At 36.2% G+C, this 13,943-nt stretch overlaps 1 protein-coding gene across 1 annotated transcript; it reads left to right on the top strand.

Annotated features, from left to right (window-relative positions):
* Positions 1-7: 7 nt before the first annotated feature.
* Positions 8-13,601, top strand: mcm6l (MCM6 minichromosome maintenance deficient 6, like). The gene is made up of 17 exons (XM_082173300.1): positions 8-823; positions 899-1,045; positions 3,218-3,328; positions 3,536-3,785; positions 5,224-5,389; positions 5,555-5,700; positions 6,824-6,974; positions 7,451-7,592; positions 7,699-7,840; positions 8,755-8,862; positions 8,956-9,111; positions 9,755-9,883; positions 10,050-10,211; positions 11,348-11,456; positions 11,772-11,972; positions 12,497-12,636; positions 12,745-13,601. Exons 1-17 carry the CDS (start codon positions 729-731, stop codon positions 12,865-12,867), a joined length of 2,478 nt encoding a protein of 825 aa, XP_082029426.1. The 5' UTR covers positions 8-728; the 3' UTR covers positions 12,868-13,601.
* Positions 13,602-13,943: the final 342 nt, after the last annotated feature.

Here is a 13,943-nt window from a genome sequence, read left to right as displayed (position 1 = left end):
TTCAACGTCAATCTGAATATACGGGTTATGTCTATTAATATTTTGTGAGGGTTGTCATTTTTAATTGCTGTGCTGTGTGTGTGTACAGAGTTTAAAATTGTGATTATAGCAATTAACTAAAGATAACTCCTGTATAATGCGTTTACAAACATAAAAAAAAAAAGAACTGCCAGAGAATGTAAAATTATGAGCCAATGATGTTTGTTTATTTTAAATAATATTTAATTTGAATTGAATATATATTGACAAACATATGGCATTAATGTATGATTATAATATGATGTAGAGAAGGTGGGATGCAGTACATTTGGTGTTGTATTAGCTACAATTATTTTATGTTAGATAATAGTTTTTCTGACATAAGTTATACATTTTTTTTTTTTTTTTATTAAAAAGTTAAAGTTATAAAAATTTTGGGACAGCAAAATAGCCATACGTGAGTTAGAACTTTTCAATGAATTGGCTGATCCTGTTCACGAAACCTGTTTGAATGATTCAGTCAACTAATTTGCATCGACTCGCTCGTTTGGCAAAGAATAGTCTTTCTAAGGGGTGCAAAAGGATCTCAGAAGTTGAGAAATGGGTTGAATGCACTATCCGCTATGAATGTCCAGGTATAGGCTTGTGGCACGTCGTTAAGTCGACGTCATGGCGCAGCATGTATATGTTTGGGCGGTTCATTATTACCTTGCACAGGTGTGTGTGTGAGCTGAGTGTGTGTGTGTGTGATGGAGCCTGGATCTGAAGCTGCGTCCACGGGCGTGCAAGTGCGCGATGAGCTCTCCGAGAAGTGTCAGAAGTTATTTCTGGAGTTTCTGGAAGAGTGAGTGCCGTTGGTTGCAGTACTTTTGTACGAAGAGCCAAATAAGCTTAACTTCTTAAACGTGTGATTGATCAGATTTCAGGATAAAACTGGTGACGCTTTATATCTGTCCGACGCGCAAGAGTTGATCAGGCCGGAGAGAAACACCCTGACCGTGAGCTTCAGTAACATCGAGCACTACAACCAGCAGCTCGCCACCACCATTCAAGAGGAATATTTCAGGTGAACAGATACAACAGCTGGCTTCTTTAACCCTTGTGTTATGTTGCGGGTCAATTTGACCAGTTTTGATTTTCTAGTTGTTGGAAATACTGGTTAACCTATGTTTTTTTTCTTGATATTTTGTGACTTTTTCTCATTTATCATCATGAACATGCATGCAAAGTTTCAACATGCTGGTGTTTTTTGACATATACAAACAAAATTACTGTTCCTTTCGTGATGTTCGCGGGTCAATTTGACCCGCATATTTTATATTTTATATTCATATTTTAACGCTCTAAGGCAACTGTACGGACCCAAAATAATAACATTTCTTGGTTATATTTTGTTATTTTATTTTTTTCTACATTATGAAGCTAAAAAAATAGGTTTTCCACACTTATTTCAATACAGAAAAATATTTTGTCAGCCACAGATGGTAAAAATTACCTATCATTTATTTTTTCAAGCTACTGAAATAATATTAAACATTTTTTCTTGATATTTTGTGACTTTTTCTCATTTATCATCATGAACATGCATGCAAAGTTTCAACATACTGGTGTTGTTGGTTTTTTTTGACAAATACAAACAAAATTACTATTACGTTTGTGATGTCCATCATAGGCAGCTATTCAAAAGCAACTGTACAGACACAAAATAAAAACATTTATTTTATGTATGTCAGGGCATCAACTCCAGTTCTAAAGTGTAAGTGTATCTAAAAGTGATCTAACCCAAACCAAACACACTTGAAAAAGCTAAATCATGGTGTTCAGAATTAATTGCAAATTACAAATGATAGAAGACAGATAGAAGATTTTGATAGAAGACACAGATAGTAAAATAAGCTCTCATTTATATATTCAAGATATCTGAAATATCTTGAGACTTCGACATAGACAGCAGGAAAAATGAGCTCAGATTAATTGATTAATTGTTCAGTTATGATGTTCTAAGCAAAAAAAAAAAAAAAAAGTTAAAAAAATGTATATGCAAATATATATAAATATAACGTATATTCAAATTTTAAATAGTTTTAAAAAATGGTTAAAAAACATTTTCATTAAATCATAACTTCAGATATATATTTTTTGGAATATTTGACAAATGCTGATATTAAAAGTTTACAGTTTGAACCTGAATCTTTGATGTTTTTCATAGTGTGATTTTTGAGGAATTGTATTGAATCCAATGCGGGTCAATTTGACCCGAACCATAAGGGGAGTGCACAGAATTCCAACATAACACGAGGGTTAAGAGTAATATATTTAAATAGGCCAATAATTGGTCTATGATTGGATCATTATTGCAGTGATGTTTCTAGCATGTTATGTTTGGCAACGGTTCTTCTATCCTTTGGAGTGTGTAGCTTTTAATTTCTTAAACAACCAGGAAGGCACATCATGGCCATATTCCAGGATGACAATGTCAAGATTCATCAGGATTCAGGATCAAATTGTGAAAGAATGGTTGTGAGAAGAATCATTTCCACACATGAATTGGCAAAAAAGCAGAGCTTAAATTCATTGAAAGTCTTTGGGATGTGCTTGAGGAAACTTTACAGAGTGCTGGACTCTTGCATTGACAAAGCAAGCAAATTGATGCACCTCTTGATGGAAATAAATGTTGTGATATTATTTCCATCAAAAGATGCAGCAATATTTTGTCAAGATCTTGTGTATATTCATTTGAAAGTTTGCTTGTTATTTGCACTTATTATTACATTTTATTTATTATACCCAAAACACTTAATATGTATTATATAAATACACTTAATACTTAATATATATACAATTATTCGCATTCATTAGATAGGCCTATGCAAAAAAAAAAAAATATATATATATATATTTATAACTATTTCAACAACACTACAAAAAAGCAATGTGGCAGTACACTTTTACAGTGATGTCAGATATTGCCATCTATAAGGAGCCTAGAACTTGGTAAAAAACAAAAGAATGCTACGTTTTTTGAGTGTTTTATGAGCAAAGGTTTTTACTAAACAAACTGCCATATCCATTCTTAATTTCATATTTTAAGATTCTTCGTTTGGCTGGGAATACAAAAGTTTGCCCATGTTCATTTAAATGGAAAATTATCATTCTGTGATTTTAATAAGTCATCGGTTTGCTGCAGTCATATTAAGCTCATATTATCTGTCCTAATGTTTTTTTTTTTTTTTTTTAGGGTTTACCCGTTTCTCTGCAGAGCAGTTCGCCACTTTGCCAGAGATCATGGAAATATTCCACCATCCAAAGAGTTTTATTTGTCTTTTTCAGACTTTCCATCTAAGCAGAAGTAAGTGTTTCTTTTCTAAAACTTTTTTTTGTAGGATTTGGCCTTTAAATAAAACCCTCTTACCACTGTAAAGAGCTGTATCATGTATCATGCTTATAGTTCCATTATATTTCTTTAATTTGCACCCTCTTTTTGACCCTTAAGATGTATCTTGTCTGAAGATGTCTGTGTGTAAATTGCCTGCCCTCTTTGCTCTGTGCTTCCCAGGATCCGTGAGATGTCCACCGCCCGCATCGGCACTCTGTTACGCTTCAGCGGTCAGGTGGTGCGAACACACCCCGTGCACCCAGAGCTGGTCAGCGGCACCTTTCTGTGTCTGGACTGTCAGTCTGTCATCAAAGATGTGGAGCAGCAGTTCAAATACACACAGCCGACCATCTGCAAGAACCCTGTGTGTGCCAACCGCCAGCGCTTCATGCTCGACACCAACAAGTCACGCTTTGTTGACTTTCAGAAAGTAAGACTATACAGTTTTGACTTATTTTCCCAACAGTTTGCAATTGCAGCGAGCTACCAAGCTTTCATTAAACTTCCAAAATAAAATATGAAAACTTTTGACTAATTATAAAGCTTAAATTTTAGTGGCCAATTTCTTTGAATGAGATATTGCTCTTAAAGCATAACCAGCAGGATGCCATGTTTCATAAGTCTCCTAATTTTACATTTAGCTTAAATCTGATCAAATAAAAAGTGTGTCCGTGCTCTGGTGAAGCTTAACAGGTTTTAAGTGATGTTGCTGAGGTTTTTTATTTTACAGGGCACAAATATTTAAAATGTACATGCATATGAAGTGTGTCAAACGTATATCCTAGTGAAATGGCTTCTCGAACAAGGAAAAATGTAGGGTGACTTGATTTTGTCCATGATGAATTATTGGATGGTTGTGGTTTGCTATTGGTAGATCTGATGTGAGTGACAGTTTGCCCCGCCCTCATGCAGTAAATGCTTCATCAGACAAGAGAAGATATGTTGCTGCAAGGGGAAGGGAAGTTGTTTTGATTAAAGGGGTGGTATAATGCACTTTTCACAAGATGTAAAATAAGTCTTTGATGTCCCCAGAGTGTGTATGTGAAGTTTTAGCTCAAAATACCCCACAGATATTTTTATATAGCATGTTAAAGTTGTCACTTTTTGAGGGTGAGCAAAAACGCACCGTTTTTGTGTCTGTTCCTTTAAATGCAAATGAGCTGCTGCACCCGGCACAGGGGGCGGAGCTTCAAGAGCTTGTGTCCTTTTATCTCACAAACAGAAATTTCAAAAACTTTTAGCCTTTTATGTTCAAACTGAAGTCAGAAAGATGGAGAGACTCAAGAAGAAGTGACGTAGAATGCAACAGGACATTTCTGAATGGTTAGTTGATGAATTTATGTAGCTTATGTGTAGTTATCTTCTAATCATTGATTATTATATTCTGTCATGATAATCTATAAATCGTGTTCCGGAGGCGGGTTTTATGTAAATTCTAGGGTTGGTGATGTCACTAACCCGGGAGGAATGTCGTGTAGTTCCTACCAGCCGTTTGTTGTAGTCCTTAAAAAGTTTAAAGTTTGACTAATTAGTTTAAATATTTTGTTCATCAACTTTTAGAAAATCTAACATTTTCCGACCACTGAGTTGCTGATCACAAAAATGTTAAGTCAATATCACTTCATACAATCACATCACTTCAATTAAATTGCTATATGCACATTTGTGCATGTGAAAATTCTAAATTGTATTAAATGGTGTTAAAGTTCAGTTTAGTTAGTTCATGTCCTCATTAGCCTTTTCACCTGTAATTTTATGTGTAATTCCTGTAAATATTGAATGGTACGTTATTATCTTCATTGATTATTTGTGATGGGCCGGCGTGGGATGTATGGGTAGCTGATCCTGAACCTGCTTGACTTGTTCAGGTGCGGATCCAGGAGACGCAGGCGGAGCTGCCGAGAGGCTCTATTCCCCGCAGTGTGGAGGTGATCCTGAGGGCCGAGGCCGTGGAAACGGCACAAGCAGGAGATCGCTGTGACTTCACCGGCACTCTGATAGTTGTGCCTGATGTGTTCGCCTTGGCACTCGCTGGTTCTCTTCTATTTTTCCATTAATACAATAGATGCTTTATAAGAGTAAAATCTAAAATTGATGGATATGTCTTTACTTTATGAAGAAGAAAAGGGAAGCCATTTGCCCACATATGCATTATGATGTCATTCAGTCATTTTGGAATATTTCTTCTCATCTTTCTAGGCACGCGGGCAGAAACCAGCAGCAGGGTGACGGGGAAGGAGGGCTTTGGGGCTGATGGGATTCAGGGGCTCAAGGCTTTGGGTGTGAGGGAACTCTCCTACAGACTGGCCTTCCTGGCTAACTATGTGGCCCCAACTAACCCACGAGTAAGAGCTGTTTTTCACTACACAAATTGTAGCAGATATGCATTGCTTTGTATACACCGATGAGCCTAAACATTGTGACCACCTGCCTAATATGCTGCTGCCAGACCAGCGCTCCTCTGCTGAGACATGGCCTCTACAAGAACCCTGAAGGTTAGCAGCAGATTCTTCAAGTCCTGTGGCACATGTCAAATGGCCGGACCACTCATAAGGGTTTCCCAGCAGAACATTGCCCAGAGCATCACACTGGGCTGTGTGTGGTGACGCATTCCTCCCATACCCATCATCAAAGTTTTGTGTGACTTGTGCCACAGTAGACCTTCTGTTTTGCTCGGTCCAGACGGGATGGCCTTCGTTGCCTTTGTGCATCGATGAGCTTTTGGCGCCCGACACCCTGTCACCAGTTTGTTCCTCCTCAGACCACTGCTGGTAAATTCTCACCACTGCTGACTAGGAACAACCCAGAAGCAATGCATGCCATAACAATATGGCCCTTGTCAGAATTCCTCCAATCGTTATTCCTACCCATTTCACAGTAATCACAGTGATTACAATAACTAATTGTTTGCTTACTTTCAAATCTACCCAGACCTTAATATGTGGCCTTGTTAGGAAATAATATTTTTAAAAATATTTTTTTTCTTTCAAAATCAAGGGCATCTAGTCAATTAAGAAAAATAAATCAAGAAAAATATAAGAAATTCAATTTACAGAAACGGTGATGTTTAATTGGCCTGACCTGTTTCAGTGTCTATTTTGTTGCACATGGATAAGCTACAACAGGTAAAGATCACAGAAGTAGCAATATGTTCAATTTGGTGGCTTGTTGCTGCAGAATAACTTTTTTAGAACTGGTATAATTTTTCTCCAGATAATACGACACCCTGAACGACAAACCAAGCTATTTTACCCAATTATCCAAAATTATGTGCTCAGACTTTTTCATTTTTTAGTTTTCAGCTAAAAGAAAACTGCACATTCTTATATTTCTGTTACTTTGGCATCCCTGTTAATGTTAATGGTTTTTTTTTTTTGTTTTTTTTTTTTTAACCTTCACACTACTGTATATCACTTGACAGTTTTGTGATATATATAGATTTCATGTTTGTTATTGCTATGTTATTAGTTTGGAGGGAAGGAGCTTCGTCAGGAGGATCAGACAGCTGAGAGCGTGAAGAACCAGATGACTGTGCAGGAATGGGAGAAAGTGTTTGAGATGAGCCAAGACAAGAATCTCTATCACAACCTCTGCACGAGTCTCTTCCCCACCATTCACGGTGCTTGCCGGTCATTTCTCAATGATCAGTGTTCTTCATTGGTTCTAGGATATTGTATTCACCTTTTTTTGCAACACAGAAGGTATTTTCTGTGAATGTGTGAGACTTCTGATTCATTAGCCACTATAGGTAAAGAATAAGCATTAAGAATAACAAAGTGCTATAAACGGTAAAACTATTTGCGCTACAAACCAATGTGTTTGATTAGGATATAAATTAAAATATGATATAACGGACTGTTTTTGTACAGCTAAAATAACAAAGTGGATGATGGTTACAAATGGCCATACCCACACTTATGTTAAAAATGAGGTGAATAGGAAAGTTATTACGAGTTTTGAGGCACTTAGTATAAAGTAAACAAGACTTCCTTGATCACTTCCACTTTTTTTATTGAGAGTAATCTCAGGTCTTTCTGTTTTGAACTGCCATCTGCTAGACAGGTTGCTTAATTATAATCAATTTTGGTTTTTCAGGTAGTGATGAAATTAAACGTGGGATTCTGCTGATGTTGTTTGGTGGTGTTGGAAAGACGACCATGGAGGGGACGTCTTTACGTGGCGACATCAACGTGTGTATAGTTGGAGACCCGAGTACATCTAAGAGCCAGTTCCTCAAGTAAATATGATGTGTGAAACTCTTTTTCTGACCATTTAAACCTAAATTGCAGGTCATTGGAGTGTCTAATGGCTGGACGGGGATGTATTTGTGTTTTTTCTCTCAGGCATGTGGAGGATTTTGCCCCCAGAGCGGTGTACACCAGTGGTAAAGCCAGCAGTGCCGCGGGTCTGACTGCCGCTGTGGTCAGAGACGAGGAGTCGCATGAGTTTGTCATTGAAGCAGGAGCCCTCATGTTGGCTGATAATGTATATTTCCTTTGAACTTCCTGTAAATCTTTCAGTATGTGGCTTTCGTATTAGCTTTCTTGTTCCAGTGTTGACATATTTTTGTCAGCCAATCCAGAAGTTAGCATCACCCTGGTTCACTCGACAAAAACCCAATGGGATTTTTCCATTGTCTTTAGGTTTATGGCTGAATATAAGCTCTGTGACCAACAAAAGCTTTATGATTCTTACATGTTTTGTTCATCATGACAATCTTCACAAATTAACACAATTTAGCCTACATTCAATCTCCAGAAGTAAAAAGCTAAACGTAGGCTATAAATAAACACTACAGTCACATGACTTCAACGTCACAACCGTTAAGCTTCTCTTTCATTAACTCTTTCAGTCTTGATTTAAAAAAACATGTTCCCTGAAAGTTTGAGTTACAAAAGTTTCCAAGAGTGTAGATGAGTTTATCTGTTCAGATGATGACATTTAATGTCCCCAACAACCTCTGTAGTCGCTTTTTGCCACTTGTTAACAACCAAGTGTATTACTGATGTACAGTAGTCAACATTTGAAGTGGATCAAAACCTTTCATCAAAGTTAAACATGAATTTCGCACAATACCCGTTCTTGTCTTAGGACAACTTTGAACTTTTGTTGATCCACTTCAAATGTTGACTACTGTATATTATGTCATAGAATAAAATGTGAAAATATCTTGAGCTTGTTCACCACAGACCTTATTTCAGGCATTTAACCAAAAACCCATTGACTTCTGGATGATTGAACCTGAAGTTATAAAATGCTTACTCTTTTCTAGTTTTTGGCCTTCAGATATACATCATCCCTGCAGCACTCTATAGCAATCATCTGACAACCTCCCAGAAAGAACTAGCAATCATATTTGTCTTTAGAAAACGTAATACTATTTCATGTCTTGTTCACAGGGGGTTTGTTGTATCGATGAATTTGATAAGATGGACCTTAAGGACCAGGTGGCCATCCATGAAGCCATGGAGCAGCAGACCATCTCCATCACAAAGGCGGGTGTTAAGGTGTGTGTCCCTCTGTCGGGAATGTCTTTTGTTTAAAAGCATTGTCTGTTTAATCCGTAATCCACCATATCTAACCATTTCTGTGTGTTCAAGGCCACTCTGAATGCTCGCACCTCCATCCTGGCTGCTGCCAACCCCGTAGACGGCAGATATAACCGTGCCAAGTCTCTGAAACAGAATGTCAACATGTCTGCACCCATCATGTCCAGATTTGATCTTTTCTTCATACTGGTGGATGAATGCAATGAGGTCAGACCAGATATCATTACTTATATTAGATGTACACTACGGTTCACACACACACTGACCCCAAACTTTTGAACAGAAGTGTATATACTCAATATTGTTCTCAACAGAAGTATATATCACAATATTGCCATTTTCATTATAGATGTCGTTACACTTTTGATCAACTTAATGCATCCTTGTGGAATAAAAGTATTAATTTGATCAAAAGAGACCTTTATAATGTTGCAAAATAATTTTTCAAATTAATGCTTTTCCTTAACTTTCTATTCATCAAAGTATCCTGAAAAAACTATCATGGTTTTGACACAAATATGAAGCAGCACAACAAGATTCAACGTTGATGATAATAACTGTTTCTTGAGCAGCAAATCATCATATTAGAATGATTTCTGAAGGATCATGTGACTAAAAGACTGGAGTAATGATGCTGAAAATTCAGCTTTGCATCACAGGAATATGTTACATTTTAAAATGTTTAAAGTTATTTTAAATTGTTTCCCTATATTGTTATTTTTATTTTAGATCAAATAAATGCAGCTTTGTTGAGTATTTTTAGCAATCTTATTGGCCCCAATCTTTTGAACAGAAGTGTACATGTGTAAAGTACTTAAAACATGACACATTCTTTTCTTCTTTCTACCAGGTTACAGACTACGCCATCGCCCGTCGGATTGTAGATCTTCATGCCAGGAACATTGAGTCAGTAGAAAGAGTTTACAGTACTGATGAAATCCAGAGATACATACTGTTCGCCCGCCAGTTTCAACCAAAGGAAAGACACTATTCGTTATTCAAGTTGCCATTCACTGAAATCTAGTCCTTTGTTGTAGATCTCAAATTATTCTTGTCATTTTTGGAGCTCAACAATCTGAAGAAAGTCGTACAGGTTTGGAATTACAAGTAAGAAGATAATTGACCTCATAACTCTTCATCTGTAGATAACGTCAGAGGCTCAGGAGTTCGTGGTGGACCAGTACAAGCGTCTGCGGCAGCGGGATGGAGGAGGAACCACCAAATCAGCCTGGCGGATCACTGTGAGGCAGCTGGAGAGCATGCTGCGTCTCTCTGAGGCCATGACCAGACTCTACTGCTCAGACGAGGTCTGTCAGGTTTTAGACCGTATCATAGTACTGAGACTGCTCCCATTAGAGGTACAAATTACTTTAACTTATCCGATCGTAGTTGCATCTCTCTATTAGTGTTACTGGACCTGAGCACTGCATTTGACACTATCAACCACAACATTCTTTTGAATAGGCTTAAATTACGTTGGCATTAGTTAAATCGCATTGGCATGGTTCAAATCGTACTTATCTGACCGTCATCAGTTAGTAGCAGTAAGCAAAGAGGTATTGTATCAATCAGTAAGGAGTACCGCACGGCTCAGTACTAGGACCTTTGCTTTTCACCCTGTACATGGTGTTAGATTTACATTTATGCATTTGGCAGACGCTTTTATCCAAAGAGATTTACATTGCATTTCAAGGTACACATTTACATTCTTATCAGTTCTTGTTTTCCCTGGGAATCGAACCCATGACCTTGGCGTTGCAAGCGCCAACGCTCTACTGTTTGAGCTACAGGAAAGTTTTCACTGTTATGCTGATGATAATCAAACTAATTTCTTCGTTGCCTGACGAAACATACCAATTCACAAAACTTGCAGAATACAAATTCAATATAAAATATTGGATGACTTCTTATTTCCTCCTAATAAATTGTGAAGAAAAAAAAGTTCTTGAAAAGAAGAAATTTTTATTTTACCAAAAACCTCCACACATAGTAACCTAGAATGCTCTCTAACACTTGATAGCTACTCTGTCAAGTCTTCGTCATCAGTAAGAAACCTAGTTGTGCTCTTTGATCGCAATATTTCTTTAAAAACCACATTTCTAGCATTTGTAAAAACAGTGGATGATGAGATCACTGTTTTCTCCAAAGCTGCTTAATAGATGAAATGAATTAATTCCATAATTAATGAAATTTACACCGTTATTGAACTGAATCAACACTAAACACTTTACAGCAGAGTTGAATTTTGTTTGCATCATTGAATCATTATTTTCCTGTTTATCACTGTAAAGTACCTCTGAAACAATCTGTATTTTTATAAAGTGCTATATAAATAAATGTGACGACTTGTCAGTGTTCTTCCCATAATCTGCTTTTACGTACACCGATGTGCATCAGACACAGCTTATGTAGAGTTTGAAATGTGTCCTTTCCCTTTGGAAAGGTTCAGCCCAAACATGTGAAAGAAGCGTTTAGACTCCTGAACAAGTCCATCATTCGTGTTGACTCGCCCGACATCAATTTTGACCAGGAGAAGGATGACACTGTGAATGGTGAGATGGCTATCTTTTATACTGTTCAATTGCTTTTGTGAAATGGGCTTGTCAAATATCTCAATATGATAAATCTCTACTCTAACAGTAAAAAATAAGCTGTTTGTTTGCAAATGCCACTTGCCGTTAAAAGTGTCTGAAGTGTCCAAATACTTTTTGTCACTCTTATTTTGTTACAAATGTATCACTTCCATTACCATTTACCAGTCATTTTATTATTTCCAGCAATGAATCAGTAAAATCAAACATCAGAGGTCATGCGTTGTAGAAGGAACTTCTAAAATGAAATGACTGATTTCAGTTATACTTCCACAGATCAGAATGACCTGTTTGGTAAAGAGACAGAAGGTCGAAATGGAGGTGAAGTGAACGGTCATCCGGTCGAGGCCATGGATACTGATGAGCCGGAAAAGCAGGAGAAGCCGGCGGGAACCAAACCTGCTATCAGAATGTCATTTGCAGAGTACAAGAGAGTCTCCAACCTGCTGGTGCTGCACATGCAAAGGATGGAACAATGCAAGTCCCGATTTTCCCATTACAGTTATATCTCAGAAAGTGTTTGTTTCATTTGTGTGTTTTTATTTTATTTTATTTTATTTTTTATTATTTTTTTTTTATTTTTTTTATTTTTTTTTATTTTTTATTATTATAAATTTTTATTTTTTTTTTATTTTATTTTTTTTATTCGTGTTTTGTTCATCTCTGAAACTTTTGCTTTTTATTTTCCCATTGAGGTTTTATGTGCAGCAGTCAGTGATTATTAAACAGTTTATTTCTTTGATGTCATTACTTTTTATATAGGTTAGCACTAGCAGTGTCATTTTTTTTGTTATGTAAACTATGCATTACTGTGCAATTATTAAAAAGTGACTGAACAACCAACTTTCTCATTTAGAACTCATTTTGGTTTAATTTTGATCTCAAAGCATTCCAGGAAACCAGATTGTGAAGATGTATTGAAAGTTCTAAAGAGCATAAACTGAAGGATGAAATAAGCATGTCTAATCTGTTATATATGTGAATGTGTCATGTGTTTTTAGTGGATGAGGAGTCCTCTCTGAAGAAAAGTGAACTCATTAACTGGTACCTGAAGGAGATGGAGAGTGAAATTGATTCAGAAGCTGAACTCGTCGCTAAGAAGAACCTCATTGAAAGAGTGCTGTACAGACTCATCCATTATGTTAGTATGCATTATCACTCTTTATGACTTATTTATTCGTCTTCAGCTTGACAAGGCATTGTTTAGTTGAACTGAAGCAGTGTTAAAGTGCCTCTCTTTCTTTTTAAGGATCATATCATCATAGAGCTGACTAAAACAGGGCTGAAAAAGGTCCGTGAGGATGGAGAAGAGCCTGTCATAGAGGAGGATCCATTTTTGGTGGTGAATCCCAACTATGTACTGGATGACTAGTCAAGCTGGCTTTACCAACCTTGATCATTTTTAGTGCTTCTATAATCTTAAATAATGACTAATGTAATATGCAATATTTGATTAAGTGAATCAGAAAAATAAATGGATATATATTTGCATTTATGTGCCATTTGTTTATTGAACACTAGGTGGCGGGATATCTTCAGTGGATCTCAGTGTCTTTTTTGACAAGTGCAACACAAAATGCAAAAGTAATTCAACAATAGTCAGGGGTATCAAGCCATCAAACAAATGGAAAATTACACTAAGCTTTAAAGTTAGCTTTTTTTTGCACATCAAAAGACAAATGTACAATATTTTGGGAGGGAAGAGATAATTGAATGTTTCACTCTTACTTAAATGTGACAAGTGCTGCAGAATATTCATTGTAGTAATACATGCGGTGTTTAATTTGAGTTGAAATCTCATTTATAATTTCTGAGGTTTTATCTCATTTAAAGGAATAATTTGCATTATTCGCATATTCTTTGTGATTTGTAAACCCTTTGAATAGGTTGTTAGTCCTGCAAAAACAAAGCTTAAGGTTTGTTCTCTGACATGCTAAGTGGAACTTATCAATTTTACTTGTTTATATTATTTATATAGAAACGATTTAACATCATGGAGACAGGGAATATCTTTAAAAAGGCTTCAACTAAAATGAAGTTTATTTGCTGACCTATTTTTTTCTTTTTTTTTGGTTCACTGCCAATAAATATGACCAATAAAATATATATTGGTTCTTTTTATTAAAATCATTCAAATAATATTAAATCTAAATTCAAGCTTAAGTTTATGAATATGAACATTGTGTGAATGCAGGATCCTTAAATGTGCACACAGACACTCAAACGTAGGCTACTTCATACTTTCCATGCATTTTAAAATTATATTATAAAAAGTTATACATAAACAATGCGCACACACGAGGGTCGTAAATAATTTTTAGTTGTAGGCTATACATTTTAATAAAAAGAAATGTAACTAAAAAAAAATATTCCTTATTTTGTTCTTATATTAAAAACCCCTCTCTCACACTTTTAATATCATATTATACATTTAATCAGATTAAATGT

This window comes from Leuciscus leuciscus (genome assembly GCF_965113295.1).
Source record: "Leuciscus leuciscus genome assembly, chromosome: 6".
Lineage (NCBI taxonomy): Eukaryota > Metazoa > Chordata > Actinopteri > Cypriniformes > Leuciscidae > Leuciscus > Leuciscus leuciscus.
This window is presented reverse-complemented; position numbering and strand designations above follow the sequence as displayed.